General features: G+C 42.9%; 1 protein-coding gene across 5 annotated transcripts in view; it reads right to left on the reverse strand.

Annotated features, from left to right (window-relative positions):
- Positions 1–20,858, reverse strand: part of KLHL29 (kelch like family member 29) — a 387,930-nt gene that overhangs the window by 14,605 nt on the left and 352,467 nt on the right. For all 5 annotated transcript variants that reach the window (XM_038131380.1, XM_038131381.1, XM_038131378.1 and 2 more), the window contains 3 exons: positions 19,251–19,433; positions 16,282–16,462; positions 7,563–7,756 (listed from right to left, as the gene is read on the reverse strand). In XM_038131380.1, the coding sequence (XP_037987308.1) occupies positions 7,563–7,756; positions 16,282–16,462; positions 19,251–19,433 (558 nt within the window). The remainder of the gene's footprint in view (positions 1–7,562; positions 7,757–16,281; positions 16,463–19,250; positions 19,434–20,858) is intronic.

The raw sequence follows: 20,858 nt of genomic DNA on the forward strand, positions 1-20,858 counted from the left end.
CCAAGCAGTCCTGTAATTTAGCAACAAAAGCTGTGTGAGGTTGGAAGTTTGAAATTAAGCAAATCTCTCATCCTGCGTCAAGTTCAATCAGATTTTCTGAGGACACTTTAAAATTCTTGTTAGCTGTGGCATTATTAGAAATATTAGTAAAACTAATCATAAATTATTGAATAAAATAATTCTAATCTAATTAGTTAGCTTGTCCCTTATGCTGCGAGCACGCCATATGCACATTATTAAATATGAGCCAGTTGGGCTGAAATTTCTCATGATGATGTCTGTCTTGATGAGATACAGTTTTTTAATCAACATTTCTGCGGAACCAGTCAGTAGTGTCTGGGAACAAAAGATGGAAAAATACCTTATTTGAATTAAAATAAGCCTCACAACCAGTTCTCTAAGAGGCAGGTGGCTTAGCCCTTTGGGGTGTGAAGGGCATGTTTCCTGGGAGGCCATCCTGGGGTCAGAGGACACATAAAAATTCTCTATTTGTAGTTATACATAAGTTAAAGCTTTTCCAAAATCTGCATTTTCATGTGCTCAGGGAAGGTTGATCCCCCCACATCTCCAACAAGGAATCAGACTGGACACAGTCCTGCTGGTTTCAGCCCCTGCAACCTCCTCCCAAGGGGACTTGCAGGCAGAAGCTGGAGAGGAGCTGAGATACCACCTTTACTGTGCTCTTACATCTCTGATACCAGCCTCTACATGACACCAAGGGGGTTTATATGTTCCTCCCAAAGCTACAGCATTATGACTGTGTCCTTCTAGGAACACAGAAAAAGATGGGCTTAAACCAGATCCGGCAGCTTTATTTTGGGATTTGCTTACCTCTTGCATGGTGTGTGGTAACCCTGAGGTTCTTGTAATACTACCTTATTCCATTAAATATTTAACAGAGATTTAATTTGACAGGAGTTAAGCAAAAGCTGATGAACATCTCCAGAAGAGAGGTATCTCCTTAATTGCAGTTTCAGCTGGTAAAACTAGAATGAAAAGAATGGTTTTGTACCGTCTGCTTCTGTCCCAGCATGGCCATGGGGTGGTCTGGCTCAGTTCATGCCACCCCACAGTGGCACGTGGCCAGGGGGACCTACAGGGGTGAAGCACCCAGCAGGGAAACAGACAGAACCCATGTGATGGGTTAAAGTTGAGCTCCTACTATGCCGAGTATCTACAGGCATATGTCAAAAAACCATGGCTGTATTAGGAAAATGTCACTGATCCTTGGGAACAGATGGCAAGAAACTAATTCATCCAGAAAATAGAACAAGGAGTATTCAGTTTCTTCACTGTGCCACTAAGCCACTGTAATTCATCAGAAAAGCTTATCTATCCCAATAACCCAGCTTGCATCCCTTTCCAAATCAGACTTGCATATGTGACATTTTTTCCACTTAAGACACTCACCAGAGTTTTTCCATATTTAATTATCACATCTTCCCGGTGGTTTTTTTTTTTTTTTTTGACTAGCAGTGTTTTGAAGGAGAGTGAAACTCTTGCATTAAAAAAATCCCCTCAGCTCCCAAATCTCACAGGGAAATTATTTGGGGCTCCCTCACGGCAGAAACAGTGACTTCTCAGGGGACTGAATCACTAACTTCACATTTCTTTTTGTTAAAGAATGAGAGGAAAACCCCTTGGGTATTTTTATAGTGACTTTATTTTCCTTTTTGAATAGGCAGACAGTCTGATATTCTTTTTCTTCCTTTTTTTAAGAGGCAATTGTGTTTGATTCTCATCAATTTTTCAATACATCTCCTATCTGTTGTCTTTTTACTGCTTTTGTCTTTTGCTCTAATTTCATAAATTGGTTATCAAGTAAGTCTGAGACACAGAAACAGAAAAATCTTTGCTGTTTCTTTCAGGAAGGGAGCTGTTCACAGAAAAGTCTCTTGTTACTGATGAAAATACAGCAAAAAGATATGAGGGACACCCATCTAGAAACAGGTAGAGAGGAAGCAGGGGTTTTTGTTACCCTGGGGACAGAAATTGTTCATGGATACCGGGATTTTGGAAACCTCAAGTCATCATTCCTGACACTTCAGTGTGGATGACCACCTTCAATCTTTAACCTTACTTCATCCCAGGTGCAACCCACACTCTTCCTGTGGTGGTGTCTTTTTCAGGGCTTGGTATGCTCACGCAAACTCTCAGGGGACTCCACTTTCTGTCACTGTTTGAAGTCCTTAACATGGTCCCAGTGCAAGGTAGCTGGCGGGGAGCCTAGTTCTGCAAAATCATGTTCTGGTGGGGCTTTTTGGCCAATGTGCAGCAAGCTGGAGAGGAGGTGGACAAAGCTACTGGGCGTGAACATGAGCTTCTGTGTGTCAGAGGCTTCTGTGGGGTACAGCAGGGACACTGGGTATTTCAAAAGGCTGCTGGAGAAAAGGAAGAGGGGGGAGAGGAAGCATGGAAACAGAGAAGCTGTTTTCCTCTCCAAAGTCTAAGTGTTGAGGCTGTTTGATACAGTAATCCATTTCAGGCTGGAAAATCTTAAATGGGATTTGTCCAGGTCAGCAAACACACTAGAGATTAGAAGGCAGAATAAATGCAAATGAAATAATAGATAAAAGGTAATCTTCTCTCCAAGTGGATAACATGGTAACATCTTTCTCCTTTTCTGTTGCTACAGGAAGATAAGCCAGTTGTTCTATTCTGTGACAGGCCACTGGAGGAAGGAATGTGCACTCCATGACAATCCTTAAGCCAGAAGTGTCCTTCACGTGGGATTAATGATTTAACCTGCTGCTGTGTTCCTTGCTTAGGGAGGACAGGCTGCTCTTGGGATGTGTCCGTGGCTCTCACATCTCTCCCTACATTACAGGCCAAGTAGCGGAGTCCTGTTTTTCCTTCTGTGATTGCTCAAAGATCTTACACTGCCTTCCAGTAATGCACTCAGTCAGAGACTGAAGGGGCACTGCAATGAATGGCTGCAGCACTTCATACAGAAAAAGGTTATTCTAACCAAGCTAGTAAACATTTTTATTGGAAGGAAGAAATGTGGGAGTGCCTCCAGTCCAAGCAGAACTCCAACCAAATTGTCTCCTGGCAGCTGTGGGTGCCTGGTAGGGAGGTTTATGCACTCGATGGAGCAGATTAGAGAAAGGAGTTTGGTTAATGCAAACTAAGTCTGCTTTTATTTGTAAGTGCCTCTTCCTCTCCTTGAACACCCTGCAGACAAATTCAAGAATGGCACGGCTGTAGGATAACCAGGAGACTGTGATCTGATCCAGAACACAGCTTGTGAGGCCCAGGTGAAGCTGCTGCATGATCACTGAGGGCTTTCATGTCACCCTGCAGGCTCGGAGCTCTCCTGGGAGCTGATCTCTTCCAGATACACAACTGGCTGCCAGCCCTATGTCTTCCCCACTGACCCTTGAGCAAACCCGCCTTGGAGAGCCCAAAGTCAAGAGTCCTCACTTGCAAACACCACATTTTGTGTACGTGTGGTGGGCACGAACCATGCCAAAGCAGGAGGCTCCACCTGCCACCACAGGGCAGCTTTAACATCAAATTTATGGGCACCATGTTGTTGAACTTCAGTTTCAGAGTGCTGGAAAAAGAACAAGTATGGAGATGAAGGAGAGGTAAGAATGAAGAGGACATTGAATAAACGTCAACACAAATATACTGATTTTGCAGGGCAGAGAATAGGTAGGGAAACACTGGGGAGTGGAAGAAGTCATTCTGAAGGGAGTGCATGGCATGTACAGAGAAGAAATGAGTGAGATAAAAATTCAAGCTTAGTAGGTTGAAAAGCACTAAGAACTGGCCATGGGAAGAAAAATACAATGAAGAATGAGATGAAACACTCATTGATGTGGGACTTTCAGGTGAAAGCCACCCATATTCCCCTAAAAATACCAAACTATTGGCCTTGGGAGAGTGTCAAGACATATATCTGATTTTTCTTGTAAAGTCAAAAAATAAATTATTATTATTATTCATTTTAGCCAAAATAAGCCATGGGACAGTGCAGTAAAAATGTGCAGATGCTTCTAGTGCTGTTTTCTAGATAGGTCTTGCATTCTTAGTCTGTGATTGTCCCACTTTGGTCTGGCATATCACTGCAGCAGTAAATGGTATGGTGAGGAACTAGATACTTGGATAAGAAACCAGAAATACTCACAGATCCTGGATCTCTGTTCTCTGGTTCTCACCAGATTTAAAAATTTAATAGTCATGGTAATGAAATACTGGTTTTCTTACAAAACCCGTAAACATTAATAAAATCTTTTAATTCCACACTGACTCTTCAGAGTATCAAAAAAAAAAGAAGTATAATTTAGTGCCCTGTCATGAAGGCATAACGTGAACTAAAAGGCAGTGACCAAGTAATTAGGCTTACTTAGAATCCCTGACTTCAGCATGTCTATGGCCATCTTGTTAAATAAGACAAAGCTCAGGAAGCTGGGCACGGAATACATTTTTAGCACAGCTATATAGGACATCTTGACCAGAAATGGAAAGGCAGATGCTGCAAGTACATAGCCCTGGTTCATTTACTTATGTAGGACTTTTTCACATCTAAAAACATGAGAAGGGGATGTGCAACATGGTTTACTATAAATATGCAGTGTGAAAGCTCTGTGAGGCTCGCAGTGACATCCAGCTGTGGACTGCACTGCTGCAAAAACATCTGCCCACTCCAAGGTGGGAAGGACTGACACAGGGCAGAGGATGGGGCATTGAGGAAAGCCTTCTCCTCCCTGTGGATGTGTGTGACCAACACTTGCCCAAAGACTTCCACAACATCTGCATGCAGCATGTCAGCGAGCCTGGTGCCACACCTACTGCTCACAGGCATCCACATCCCAATACCTCCTGACAGTGGAAGCATAAAGAATAAATGGGAGCTGGGAGTGAATTCACTGCATATTCCTAGAATTCCAAGCAGAAGAACAAGGGCTGAGCTGCATGGACTTGCTATCAGCCCCCAGTCTGCATCTCTGTACAGGCAGGATGTCAGTGTCCAGCCTGCTTCACCTCCACTCAGACTGGACAAAACATGAGCCATGGTTGATACCAATGTTGCCTTGGGTTAGACTGGCATGTGAGGCTTTGACAGAGATGGACCTTTTGGGTTCAAATGTGTGCCACACTGCATTCAACTCACTGTCATAAAATACCACAGTGAACTGAGACAGGTTCTACTGGTCTAAAAATCTCCACAGACCTTGGCTGCTTTCAATTCCTGCAGCTACTGTTGCATATCTGAGCATGCTTGAGGCATTTTTAAATAAACTGTTGTCCTATTTGAGGTCAAACAGGTTTCACTGATCTTTGGGGTGACTTTGTAACAACTCACCATCAGACATCTCAGTTTCCTTAGCTCAGAGGTGTACACCTTAGGAATTCACAAATCAACACAAAAAGGCTCTGAGACTGTCAGAAGCACCCTGGCAGTGACCATGTCAGGACTGATCCCAGCTCCATTTTGCAAAAGGCTCTTTCTACTTTCTCTTTCCTTTAGTCTGTACTGTACCTGGCACTGCATCTAGTTCTTGGTGGATACTTTAAAAATACCAGTGACGCTATGGTTTCTGTAGAGCTGGAGAAATTAAAATATATTTCCCAAATTCCCACTGCCTTGTAGTGAAGATCAGGCATTACACCAGTTCACACTCCCAGACATTCTCCACGGTGGTGCCATTTTTCAGACTTTGTGTTATTTTAAGTTATTTGCAAGTAAATTGACATTATACATTACCCAACAAAGAACTCCTTGTTTTATAATTTATTTTATGACTTCAGCTTAACTAATGAAGTTCACTTACACCAAGAAAACATAAATACCATCTTCTAACTTCACGAGTATCTTTAATGTATTTTTGTACTATTAAGAAATAGTAGTACAACTCTATTAGAATGATGGGTGATGAACCCAACTCTGGATGGTTAAGATGATTTTTTTTTAAGCACACATGGTGTTGATGCTTGCTAAATCCTAAACGAGCCCAGGAGATGATTCCTTAGCTCCTGTGGCACTCGTACTATTACGGTAAGGAAGAGGAATACAACTTTGCACAATGCACTCATTTTTGCAGGGTTCTGTGAGTCCAGGAAAACCTCACACTGTCAGTCAGTGGATTAAAGGAGCACAACAGCTGTAGCCACGTGATGGAAAAAGCTGGGCAGCGGGGTTGTTTGTGCTGCTGTCTTACACAAAGGTGCCTCTGGCCGGCTAATGCCCTCCCGCTGGCTGCTCAGCTGCATCCTGCGCGTGTCGTGTCAGCCGCACGTGGGACCGGCAGCGGCCGCGCGGTCTGGCCAGGGGAGGCTGCGGCCACGGGGTGCCAGCTCCTCGTGTCCTGATCTACCAGGAACCCCAGCAAAAGGGTTGGAATCATTGTAACAAGCTGCAATAGAAAAAGCAGCTTATTCTAAGTTTCTGATTTTGCTTAGGCCTTACCTGAATACCTTACAGCTGTCCTTCTATGATTACTTACTTCCTACTCCTATCGCTCTAAGGCTCAGGAACAAGATAATTTTTTAAAAATTGAAATCACAGTTTCAACACAAATGGCAAAACACTGGAACAGGTTGCCCAGACAGGCAGTAGATGGCCCATCCCTGGAAACTTCAAGGTCACGTTGGACAGGTCTCTGAGCAAACTGAATTAGTGAAAGATGTCCTTGGTTATTGCTTGGGTTACGTGACCTTTAAAGGTTCCAAACCACTATATGATTCTCTGAACTAGAAGGCAAAGCAAACCACTCTGAAAGCAGCTTCTCTGCAATAACTGTGTGTGAGTTGTTTCCTTGGCCACTTGGGTGCAGCCAGACCGAAGGCTCGCAGAGCCCAGTGCAGAGCAGATGACTCAGGTCAGCTGTCACCTGCAGGAGCATCCTCGCCTGGCTGAGTGCTAAACCTCACTGCCAAAAGCAGCCTAAACACTCAGGGGCAAACCCACAGAAAGCAAGTAAGTTGCAAACTTCTGAGTGTTGTTCTAATTTTGGAAGGAAGTCGCCACCTCTGACATTGGCTGGCACACTGGAAAACCTGGTTTCTCATCTTGCTCTTAATGTTTGGTGAGCTCAACGGCTTCATAAACTAATAAACATAGTTTTAATAAACTACATCTTGAAGCTGTCAGCCTCTGAAGCATATTTGCCTGTGGACATCACTGATAAATCCCAGTTCAGAATGCCTGTCACTTCCCATAGGACATGCAGCATTTTAACAAACTCTTGAGTGATAATCCACTACTTGAGCAGTGCTGTGAGCACACATGGGACAACACAGGATGCCAGCATGAAGTTTCACTGCACTTGGAGATTTTTTAGATCTAAAATGACTAATTGTTCATCCCTAATTAACTGATTTCTTTTCTCCTCTGCTTTAAACTTATCACTTCTAGATGGTAACTAGTGTGTGTTGATGAGTGACAATTACCTTCAGTGAAAATCCGGATAATTGCTTCTCTGGTGTAATATCCAAGCATTCCTGCAAATATCTTACAGGGATATCCCCTCCCACCCCACAACTCCTTTGTTTTCTGCGAAGGCATTCAGATACCTGCAGCACAGAGATTTGCTGTGACACCACACACGGCTTACCAATCATCGGGGACTCTATGAAACTCCACGAGTTGGTCTGAGGGATGTAGGACTGCAGGACCCCCGCGGCTCGGCCGGCCTCGTTGACCCCTCCGAAGACGTAGATCTTGCCCCCGCACACGGTGGCCGCGGCCGAGTGCACGGCCTTGGGCAGGGGGGCGATGGTCTCCCACTGGTTGGTGATGGTGTCGTACCTGGGGACGACAGCGGGCGCAGTGAGCTGAGGTGAGCAGCACTGGGCAGCACGGACAGGCACAGAAAGGCAGCTTGGCAAGCAGAAGAAAAGCAGAGGTGGAAATGTATTTTTTTTTTAACATCTTGCAAATTCAGCCACTTGGTAAACGGTGTAATGAATGCTTTTCTCTAAGGTTTTAAAACATGGATAGAAGCCCAGAGAAAGCTGGTTCTGTTTTCTGTATATGCCTCTCAAATCTCATTATAGTCCAAGGTGCAGAAACTCGGGACATCTTTGTTGAGATGTTTTCCACTGATTAATTTCTTTTAATGAGTATACAATGAGATTATTCTTGCTAATCAGTGTGGCAATGTCCAATAGTGACTGTGGGCAGGCAACTGTTAATATACTTCAGTTGTTCAGCTTGTGGAACACATCTCACCTGCAACATAATGCAACATGATGGCTCCTTTTACTCTAGTTAACTGACCAACAACTCTCATTTTGTGCCAGAATAAGTTGCTTCCATTTAATTTTCAGTGTGCAAACCAAGCTACTGTGCTTCATTTCAGGATGCTGCAGCTGTTAATGCTGGAGTAAGATTTTACCATTGCATTTGTATTTGACATGAATCAAACAGAAAAGAGTATGCGTGAAAGTGCTAAATTAGTTTTAAGGTCATCAGTATCTGATTTCATTAAGTCATTGACCATAAGGGATGTACAGTTAACAATCCATGGATGAAGATTCATTTTAGACAACATCACAAGTACAGGCATCCCTTTTTTTTTAAAGATAATGTGGCAGGGATCCAAATAGCTGTGCTAAAATGAGTCTTGGAGACAGTGGAGAATAATGTGATTTTTAGGTTTCTGTATTTCCATGTAATGACAGATGCAGCCAAACAGGAGCCTCCTGCGTAGTGATTTTTCAGAGTTGTTGACTGCCAGAACAGAAGCCCTCACCTCATTCAGGGCTTTTGCTCTTAAAGGCACTGATATGCAATATGCAAACATGAAATGAATTGATGAACATGAACCCATCTGCAAAATGTGATTTGGCAACAAGGGAATTCTCCCTCTGTAACATGTCCCTCAAATTTCCACTGCTCAAACTTAGGGAAAATAAAAAGGGAGGAATGATAAAAATGGCATAAACTGCAGAAAATAATGTGCTTAATAAAAATGCACTAATGAGTTTCCAAGTAATATAACTGAAAGTAATTAACACACTCATAAAACTGAAGCAAAAGCAAGAGGGAGGCAAACTTTAACTAAAAAAAAATTTGGAAAGTCCCTTATAATGAGCATGGAGAACTGCCTTGTATGATGCTCTAAATTAGTTACAGAGAAATTAAATTCATCTACAACAAGTGATCAAAGGGGAGAAATATAACAAGATTAAACAACATGGTGCTAGGAGCATTCACAATGACACATCTTTACTGGGCTGATTCTTGTACCAAACCTGAGCCTGCAGATGCATTTTGACTGCACAAGCAGCTCCTCCAGGAAAGCACCACATGCTGCATGTCCTGCATTCACTCACAGCACTCAGAGGGAGCAACAGTCACATCCACCCGAGCAGATAAGCAAAAGAATCTCACATAATATAAAGTTTCACACATTGCTTTTGGGACATACTTTGCTAACTCAGCTACTGCAGTAATTGGTAATTTAATTCTTGATGTCTCGTTAAAAAAATTGGCTATAATTGGATATAGAATGGGAAAAACAACAGAGCTGAGAACTGACCCAGTGTTCTTTCTCTTGTTCCTCCTTTAGGACCATTCCACCTGTCAACTGATACATTTTGTCTCACACCATCTACTCTGATTTAGCACCAGAAACATTTGTGGGCAGTCAAAGTGGTCTGAGATGGGGGTGGTGAGCAGCCAAGTCCTTTCCCTGTTGCTGGCAGAAGTACCTGGCACACTTCAGCTCCCAAGACAAGGAGTCTTGGCAATGACTTTCTGGTTGTCCCAATATGTTTTTGGGAAGAAGGGGTTATATCCTTCCTATATACTGGGGGCTGGATGTGGCTGAGGCCTGCATCCATAGGAATACTGGGGAAAGGTTCAAATTACAAAAACAATCATCCTTTTTCTGGATTAATTTCCTTACTGAGGCTTCAGGTCCCACAGACCCCATTTTTAACCCACTTCCACTATTCTCTGTTCATGCTCTGTGATGACAGAGTTGATCTTTCTTTCCCCTACTCTCCTTCATCTGCCACTGAAAACCCAAAAATGATGAGTTCCACTTTATCTGCTGAAAGCCAAAGGCTGAAAATCTACTGGATACAGGTGCATGTGGTGAAGCTTAAACCCCCACTCTTTTCTTGAAGGTCATTTGGTTTAAAAAATCAGTGAACCATAAAGCAGGTGGAACCAAGTCCTTGTTTACCTAACATGGGCAGCTAATGTGGGTTTTACATGGGTGCTCAGTGAAGCAACTCTCTTAAGTGTCTACCCTAGTTCTGAGGCTGAAGAGGAGAAATTGATGCCTTCAAGGCTTCCTGACAGGTGTCCACCAAGTCCCTCCATCCCCTGGGAATTTATTCCTTCAGTTCACTCCATCCTTGCAAAATGGGTAGACTTGATTTCTAGCCTGTTTTGCTTCAGTTTCCACCCACCAGAAAGTTTGTTTCTTTTTCCCGGTTGGATTATAAAGCTGTCTGCTTATCAAATCTCTCTCTTTCACATATGGACGTGCAGAAAATAATAAAGTCAACTCTTTACCTTCTATGGGATAAACTAAGTAGTCTAAGCTCCTTAAGTCTCTGCAAGACAGGTTTCCATCATTTTGGTCTATCTCAAGTCAGCTCTTAATGTGTTCACACAAGGATTTGCACCAGATTAACTAAATTGGTTTAAAAATGAATGAAGGTGAACCTTTGTAACCTCCCAGGACAGAAAATACTGACACCTGCTTTACCTCCCTGCCCTAGGGCTTTTCCATCTGTTGTGTCATCTCTGGCACTGTGATCACACCACGGCCACTGGTGCTCGTGGGGCTCCTGGCTGCCTGTCACACCAGCCCTGCTCAAGGGCCAGCAGGGAGGAAACTGATTTAAAGAATAATCACTTTGATCTCTTTCCATTAGTCAAGCTTTGCATTTGAATCCCCCGTTTGAAGCCGTAGATGGAGACATAATGTGAGCTGGCTTCAAGCCAAGCAAAGGTTTTTCTTCCCTTCCTCCATGGCTCCCTCCTGGTGTGTCCATGCTTGTCCTTGGCTGTGGGCCTACCAAGCCCATCCAATTTGCTGAACTTAAATCTTCAAAGACATCTCCTCTCACATGACTGACTCCTGGTCTGCAGTCCTTGCACACTGTGGACTCATGTGTGGTTTTACACACTTGCCCTCATGCTCATTCCTCTGCCCCAGTGACCTGCTGGTCCCTGGTCCTGCAGGACACGTGTCCCACCTGTCATTCATGTGTCACTTGCACTGGGCACAGGGATCTCATCTGACCCTTGTGCACTCACTATCTGCTGATTTATGTATTATTCACACATACCTTATATGTTTTTAGATCTCTTATATATGTGTATATGCACATTATCTGTATATATAATGTATATATGTAATATGTATATGTATAATTTATATACCCATGATACAACAAATGATCTGAACCCAGCAGAAAATACAGCTCAGGCTTGAAGAGAGCACATGCAGAAATGAAACCTTGCTGGTTTCCACAACTCTTCACTCTTAGGATTTTTTAATCTGTGGGACTGATCTTCCCTGTCCTTCATTCACTTCATTCACCTCCTCCTTCCTTGCTCTTTCCCTACCACCTCAGTATTAGCAGCAGAAAACCCTTCATTTCAAGCTGTGCCACTCGCTTCACTGCCTTCTTGACTTTTGATCTCTTCAGTACCTGAAAACAGTATTTTTTTTTCCTCCTCAGTCTCTAAAATTTCTCTCCTTCCAGGTTAAACAGCCATATGTGTATCTTCATTTATTCACATTACGAGATCCTTACATCATGGTCAGCTGCTTACACACTGACCATTTCTGTCAGTCTGCAAGAAATCCTTCACTTATTTAAGCATTATTTAATTATGTTTGCAGGAAGGCTTCTATTTAAACTAAAGCAGTACAGTGTCTTATTGAACTGCTCTTCAGATAATTCACATATTTAAAATTACGATAATGGATTACCATTTTTTGCCTTTTTTCTTTTCTTCTGACAGGCTTAAGAAACTATGCTAAGACAAGGCAATATATTTAATTTTCTTTCATGTAGATAAGATATTTTAAAATCGTTGAGTCCAACCACTAACCCAGCACTGCCAAGCCCACCACTAAACCACTCAGCACTACATCTACATGATTTCTAAATAGCTCCAGGGATGGTGACTCCAACATTCCCCTGTGCAGCCGCTTCCAGCGCATGACAATCCTGGTGAAGCAATGTCCACCTTCCTTGGGGGAGAATCCCTAATTCCTACATGATCACATCTCAGTAAAACAGTAGGTTCTGAAGCAGTTTCTAAAATGTATAAAGCTTATTCTTTACACGGATTTTTTTTAGACTGTCTTCAACGTATGCACTGCCAAGAAAAGTAATCTCCCAATTTTAGACAACCTTATTACAAAAGTGCTGTCAGGTCAAGGGGATTCATCTTCTTCTGTCCTTCAAACATATAATAACCACAAAGCACCTACATTTCCACACTTCCAGTCACATACATTGTCTTGTCAGCATACGCAGCCTTCTTGGATCTCAAATTGCATATATTACAGGGCCCATCCATTATCTAAAGACCTAGTTTGTGGATCCACTTCATTTCACCAGCTCCCAACTCAACTCATATCTCAGAAGAAGACAGAAAGTGTAATACCTTCTCGCCTAACACCTAATGACTTGTTTCTTGTCACACAGAACCTTGCCAGAGGGGCTTGATGGAGCACTGCAGCCATGCTGTTATTTCCCTAAACACTCATTGCAAAAACATAACTTTCCCTGAACATATACCCATGCACAGCCACAAAAATGGACTTATAACTCAGCCCCTCTGGCACATGCATATTATTTTAAGATGAGTAATGAATGACTCCTATTCATCTGTTTGTGATTGATAGTCCCATAGTATCCATCGAGATGGAATTTTGCTGCCTCCTTACAGACAAATGGCAGATAAAGGGCAAAGAATCTCAGCCCTGTTGAATCTGATGGGACAATGCCTGCTGTTTGAAGCAGCACCAGAATTTCTGGGTGAAGCTGCACCCTTCAGCATCAATGACACAACCAAAAGCATGGAGATAGGGACACAGCAGCTGATGCCATAAATCATTATGAGTCCAGTGGTCTCTACTTGCTTTAATGCTTTGTAATGGTGCAGCAGATGTATTAAGTGCAGGCATGTGCATCCTGTATAGCTAAGGTGGCCTGCCATTTGCTTTTAAAAAGTAAGATGCTGTAAAAACCCATATTTGTAAGATTTTAACCATTTAGGATCAAATATTACAAGAATTCCATGAAAAACAAGATGAAGAACAAGAAAGAAACTGGGAGAAAATGCTATGTTCTCTGTCTTCAAAGACCCACTGTGGTGAGACATGCTGTAGACATCATCCTCTGGGTCTGCTCACTGGTGAGGTCAGGGTAAGTCACTTTGGAGTGGAGACATGCCCTTCACCATGCCAGCAGACACACATCAGAACCTGGCCAAAGCTGAGCACGGTCACGCTTGGGCTGACTGAGCAAGCGGAAAGCAAAATGTGGCTGGGAAAGATAAGCTGCATGTGCACCAGGGGAGGTGGTAGGTGGTCCAGTGAGGGAGGATGTTCAGTGCCTTGCCCTTCACACTGGTGGCACAGCCCAGGACTGCATTGTGGGTCAGGCCTCAATAAGTCCCTGTACCTCCATCTGGGGGCATAACAGGGCTATAATCTCAGAGGCCTCCTAGGAAGTGTAAAACTACCCCAAACCCAGGAGTGTGTTTCATCCACGCTGAGGGAAGGAGTGATAACTTTAGAGGTAAATGTAATTTTTGGCATCACTTGACATGGAGCATATGACCATGCCACATTATTTTAATTTAGTGATTTTATATGACCTGCTGGAATGACAGAGAGTTTTACCCCTTACTGAGAGATTGTATCACACTGTCCCATCCAAACCAACACAGTATTTGAAAGAGGAATGTGCAATCCACACAGAAATATGGTGGGAGAAACCTGGTTTCTTGTAGCTCTAGAGGAGGGGAGGGAAGAAAAGCAGAGGCAAAAAGTGGGCATTCACTGCTCATAACACAGCAGACAACTCAGCAATTAAAGTAATTTTAGTTTGTATTTTAGTTTGTATTTTAGTGTTTTTTTTCCCAAAGCTGCAATCCAAATTCAGAAATCCTTACTGCTTGCAAAAAATAGGTACAGCAATTTAAATTCCTGAACCCTGCCTTGTCCAAATTGGAAATGTTTTTGTGTGAAAAGGCCTGACTTTGTTCAGCACTGCTAGGAGAGTCAGCCTTCCCTCACCTTCATTTCTGACAGCAGACCCTGAAACATCCTTTCCAAAACACAGCTTCAGCCATGCTGTACTTCACTTCTGTCACCCCCTACTGTCATTTTAATATGAAGAATAAAAAAGGAAACATCCCCAAACTTCTCTCATTTCCCAGCATAGCCCAAAGGAGGCCATGTTGCACTTTCTCCACTGCTCTGTCTCACAAGCCACTCTAAAGACAACAGCAGATTAATTATAACCACGGCTTTAGCAAATCCCCATGACAAGACATCCTTATTGTGGCTGAGACAGTGTGCACTGAAATGATAGGGAGGAAATCTGCTCCTTTCCCACATCCAGGTCTCCTGGTGGGCTTGGTACAATGGAAAACCAGCACTGCTGCTCTCACTGAGCCAAGCAGGGGCCACCGAGGGCCTGAGTGTGACTTTGCAGGCTGCAATGTCATCTGTGGAGAGGGCTGGGGTGACTGACATGACAGGGAAGGAGTGGGGGAGACTGCTTGATTTAGGGTTCATTCAGCTGACCAACACTGTGGATGCTTTAATAAAGAGAGACCATGAGAATCAGAGCAGAGACAGAAATCAGGCTGAAGGAAAACTGAAAAGAGATAATTTAATCAATGACAACTATCAAGACTCCTCAATAGCATTCTTTTGCTGTTGAACTTTATCAAGAGATGGAATGAAACAGCATCTCTTTCCTGGGATCTCTTCTTCCTGTGTTCACGAAAACAGTTCTGCTAGTTAAAAATTTACTGACTTAAATCATGGGCTGAATACCTTCAGATACCAGAAACAAATCTGCTGAAAAGGATGAGATTTGTTTCAAAGCAAGTCCCATGGGCAGTGCCCACCTTAAGTTCTGGGTGAAGGAGGGGAGCAGTGTTCACATGTTGCTTTCACTGTTATGATATATCATTCATTCTTTTCTGTCTGCATTTCCCTGATGGCTGAGAGCATCATCACCAACACCACTTCCCAACCTTTTGAAAAATGTGTTGTTTTTTTCTTCCCCCTTCCTAATGACCTATCCCAATTTGTCTTGCCCGTTAAGGCAACTTTTACTGGAAAATGCCTGCTTCAAAATGTTACTGAAGAAGTATTCAAATTCAGCATTTAAACTGACAAAAATATGTTTGGTTGCCACATTCACTTAGGAAAAACATTTCCCAAATATGTTTCCCAATTAAGTGTTTGGGGAAGGCAAAGACTGTATTGATATTTTTAGAATAGAATATTCTCATAAACTGCATTTCAAAGTGAATTCTATTTTTTTAATGAAAATATTAATATAGATATAAAATGGCTTTATTGAATGCCATGGGTGACAAGACATTGGTTGGTTTTGGAATTTTACTTAGTGAAATATTTTTGTTGCACTTTTGTTCCTTCCTGTTTTTTTAAGTTCCATGTGAAAAAAAATTACATTTGGAGTCTACTTGAAAAGAGAAATTTCCATTCTCTCCCATCTTTATTCAGCCAGGAATTCAAAACTGTTTCCATTTATTATTGGTTGTTTTACTCTGAACTTGGCAGGTCCCAGCCCCAGGCCAAGACCACCAAAGGGAGGATCTTCCAGCCAGGTCAAGGCTGAGGTGCTAGACTAGGAAAACACATACAAGAAACTTACTTCACCTTTTTTTTTTTAATTTAAAAGGAAAAAAAATAAAAACAAACTACTATTGCAGTCTGTAAAGACTTTCATCAATACTAAATTCAAAGGGAGTTAATATTAGTTCATTGTATAACCTGGAAAAATGTCCACAGAAGCTTAATTCCTCTCTTCCCTCCCCCTGAGCAAAGTGAGAAGCTGGCAACTTTCCTCTTTGGTTTTGAAACAATGCTTTCCACTGAAGCTTTTAAACGAAATCTAATCCTGCCCACTTTCCTACTTTCTTAGCTGTTATAAAAGCTTAATTTAACACATACAGTCCATTTGATGTGTCCTTTAAAAGGCAAACGGTCCTTTAGCATAGCATGAAGGAAAAGCTCCAGCAAACAACACATGGTTTGTTTTTTTAGGGTTTTTTTTTCAGTTGTGGGTTTTGTTGCTTTTTTTTACCTTTCCACATGGTCAACGTTGCCTGCCACACCGACCCCTCCAATGGTATAAATTTTCCCATCGTACACCAGACTGTTATGTCGACACCTCGGGACTGTCATGCGGGACACGAGGTTCCAGTTATCCAGCAGGGACATGTAACACCAGACATCGGCCAGCGTGACACCCGACTCCATTCCGCCTGGCACCCACGGGAGGGTGGGGAGAGAAAAGGGGAGAGTTACGTGAGATCCTGCAATGGCAGCAGCAGCTCTGCACACAGCAATCAAAGCCAGTTACAAAGTAAAATCTCTTCAAATGACATTTGACTAATTAAAATAAATCACCCTCAATACTGAGCATCTGTTCTGATGATGCATATCTGTGTCATTTATTCATGTGCCCCAAAGGCTGAGGTTTTTTTAATAAGATGACATAAAGAAATCAAGATGTCAGACTACGAGGGACACATACATAAGGGGATAGACCCTTCTCAGTGTTCATAAATAACTTCCAGTCTATTAAATTACTGCAACACTTTCAAGAAGGTGTCAAGAGGCTGAGTGTATCTTGGCTTGCGAGACACAGGCCAGCCTGAAACCTAAAATGCTTAATACAGTGATGGATTGAAGCAGCACATATATGGGCACCATAAAGTCAGTGCTTGGACTGTAGGCTTAATTGCTAATTTTCAGGGGCAAATTTCTTATTTATTTTCATTTGCAGATAAAAGGCAGAACCAGCTGTACCACTCCTGTAAAAGAGTTCAAGATGATCTCATGAAACATTTATACTGGTCACTTTCTAACTTCTGCTTGAAGCTTCCAAGGTAGCCACTTAGTGGGTGTCTCACTATCCTGTTTTGAAGCACAAAGAGGTGAAATGATTTATTTGGGACCACACTAGGAGTCAGTGGTCAAGCCAGGAAAATGAACTAGACACAGTTCCATGGTTTAATGAGAAAACCAGACTTCCTCCTTGGTATTTTGCTCTCCAAACCTATGCTATGCAGTGCAAAGTCCAGTACTTGGAGCTCGCAGCAGGCCATTCTCACTTCTGTTGGTTCCCCTTCACTTTTTTCCTGGGTCTTCTATGTTTGAGCAAAGCAAAATATCAACTGACTCTTAGCTGCATTTCCAGCTCTCCTTATTGCAGCCACCAAATACCATCCGGCCACTCATCCAGATTCAAGGGAAAGAGCTGAAATGAGCTTTGAAATTAGGATTCTAAGCTTTTGTTACTAGGTATGGCACAGCCTAAAATGGCTGTACGTATTGGAAAGAACCTCAGCGAAGAATAACTAAAAGCCAACATCTGACAAAAGCCTCCCCAGAAGACTTTTGCTCCAGCTGCTCTCAAGCATGGGCAAACAAGCATGGGGAAAAAAACATCAAGAAATAATTTCCAATCAATTCTTAGGGTCTCTATGCAGTATTAATGGAATTTAACACCACAGGCAGCAATTTACTGCAGAAAATGCACCGGGAGAGCTCGGCAAGGGAAAGGCAACAGCTGTAACCCCTTACTGGTACAGATGCCAGGTGCATCTGTGCTCCCAACGACATCCTCGGATCACACACATCCGCACCTCCCTGGCCAGCCTCCTCTTTTAATCATCCAGCCCCCACTCAGCTGCCATCAGAGCATTCTTGCATTGTCTGGTGGGAATTGCTTTTCCTCTTCTAGCCAAACAGAGGTACCAACAGACTGCAAAAATCCAGATACTGTGATGCTCCAGGCATGGTGTTGTCAGACACTTTGGGAGTTAAAGCCTTTTAAGGAGCGTGGTCTCAGTTTCACCAAAACTAAGAAGATTATAGGGCTAGTGACTACTGTCAGAAGAGAGGTTTCAACAAGTACAAAACATGAATGCTCCTGTAAGCAAATACTTTAAGTGTAGGTCACATATTCAGCAGTTCAGTCTGTCTGTCTCAAATTCCATAACCTACCATTTAGATTCAACTACAGAGAGTATTTTAAATTGTGTTTCTATGGCAGTGAAACCTCTTTGCATGCTTGATGGTTGTCAGACCTATTTTCTTCACGTTGCAGCTGCAAAATATTGTTGTTCACTGATCTGAGAGTACGTTAACACTGCAGAGACATGGAGAATGATAAAAGCAGGGAAATCCCTCTCTGCCAATTATTATTCCCACTTTAAAAATTTTTTTTTCTCCCCAGGACCAGCTGGGTAGAACTCCACCAGGTCCTGCTTTGTCTGGGCTGCCTCTATTGTAACTTTTCTCTCAGCCCAGTAAATCTCAGGGGTGAATGGATTGAGAACAGCCCTCTAGAGGAGGGCTGGGGGATATTGGTGGACAGAAAATAGGAAATGACCTATTTATAGTAACTGCACTTACAGCCCAGAGAGTCAGTGTATCCTGGGCTGCATCAAAAGCAGCATGACCAGCTGGTCGAGGAGGTGATTCTCCCGCTCTATTCTGTTCTTGTGAGACACCACCTAGAGTACAGTGTTCAGCTCTGGGGTCCCCAGCACAAGAAGGATGTGGACCTGTTAAACTGAGTCCAAGGATGGGGTGTGAAAATAGTCAGAAGGCTGGAGCACCTCTGCTATGCTGACAGGCTGAGGTTGTTCATTCTGGAGAAAGGTTCTGGGGAGACCTTATTGTGACCTTTCAATACCTAAAGGGAGCTTTTAAGAAAGATGTAAAGAGGCTTTTTATCACGGCCTGTAGTGACAGAATCAGATGTAAGAGATTTAAACTGAAAGAAGGGAGATTTAGATTAGACATATGAAAGAAATTTCTTTCATTGAGGGTGGTGAGGCCCTGGCACAGGTTGCCCAGACAAGCTGTGGCTGCCCCATTCCTGGAAGTGTTCAAGGCCAGGTTGGATGGGGCTTGGAGTAACCTGGGCTAGTGGAAGCTGCCCCTGCCCATGGCAGGGGGGGGTTGGATTAGGTGACCTTTAAAGGTCCTTTTGAATCCAAACCCTTCTGTGCTTCTGTTTCTATGGAATCTGCTGCTTACCTGAGAGATAGATGTTGTCTCCAGCGCTGACCACGCTGAAAAACTCTCGGTCATAGAAGGGCAGGCTGGCCAATGGGTACCACTTGTTGTTTTGAGGATTTAAGCAGGTGACTGCTGTTAAAGCACGTTGGTTCATGCCAATCATCTGGCGACCCCCAACTAAGACTATTACCTCAGCTACTCCTAGGATTCAAGTAAGAAAAATAGTATTATAAAAAAGTGGCATCTCTCAACCAGGCAGGAACCCATCCAAAAATACTCATCAGTCAGGGAAATTGTAATGCATCGTATATAAATCTGTTTTAGAGTCTGCAATCAAACCACGAAGGGTGAGAAAAAACAGGAATGTGTGTGTAGGGGGAGCAGTGGGTGAGGAATGACACTATGAACACTCTTGGGAGAACTAGGGAGGGAGAATGCCATCTGGGCAAAACTTAGGGGGAAAGAAATAAAAAGGCAGTTCCATGTAAAGAAGTCCATTCATTTCAACAATCTTTGAGTGAGACTTGCAGGTAGCAAATTTCTCTTCCATTGAAGAAAATGGGCATTTTGTCAAGGATTGTGATAGCTTTGGAGCTTGATAATTATCCAGCAAAAACCTCTTTGGACTTTAACTGAAATAAAATCTTCTCACATTAAAAGCTAATGTCTGGAGAAAGTGAAGCTATGGATCCTCACCCTGATATTCTTTCTGCATACACTCTATTAATATATAAACTTTTTTTTTTTTGGTTTGGTTAGTTTTTTTTGTTTTCTTTTTTTTTTTGCTTTTCCCAGGGAAAGCAGATTTTCCAGACACAGATAACATGCGGTCAAGTCACGGATCATGGTCTTGGTCTGCCAGACGTGACAAAGATGGCCCCTGCCTTAACATAGTTATTTACTGAGCTTTATCTGTGCTTGAATAGCTCCCCCAAGCCCGTAACATGCAAGGTGTCTAGCAAGCCAAACTGTCTGTTCATGCAGAACGTTCAAGTCCACATCTCTGAGGTTTTATTCCTACTTCACAGACAGAGCTGAGTCATATCTGATATCTGTGTTGTTACTCCAAACTCCTCTCCAGACTCATTCCCACAGAGATGGGTCACAGTATAACCCTGGGATGTTTCCTGACTTCATCCAAGAGTCAGGTGCTGGGGATGGTTTGGACTTGGCATTTAGCTGAAGTGTTAAAAACCCTTTTGCAGCAATTGGAAGCTCCTACGCAATGTGCTGCCAGGAGAGGTAGGCTCAGAAGAAGGACCAGGAGCCCACAAGCTGGAAGGCATCACCGTTTCAGGAGCTGTCTCCTGACTGGAGCCATTGCCGAGATGTGTTACAGTTCCCAGCCCACAGACAAGTGTGCACAGGTGTGGGGCAGGAGCGAGACTGCCAGCGAGAGGGATTAGGAGCAGCAGCGGAGAGAAATGCGTCTGCAGAGTAATGGATTATCGTCATTCCTCATTAGCATTTTCAAAAAATATATTTGTGTCATTCAAGCAAGGTTACTCTCTTAAAAGTTATTAAGATAAAGTGCTGTACAGTTTAAAATAAATATTTCTCAGTAACAAGAGATCATTATTTTTGCGCCGTACCAGAAAATCTAATCACCTGTGCAAGACATAACTT

Source organism: Motacilla alba, chromosome 3 (genome assembly GCF_015832195.1).
Source record: "Motacilla alba alba isolate MOTALB_02 chromosome 3, Motacilla_alba_V1.0_pri, whole genome shotgun sequence".
NCBI classification, from domain to species: Eukaryota; Metazoa; Chordata; class Aves; order Passeriformes; family Motacillidae; genus Motacilla; species Motacilla alba.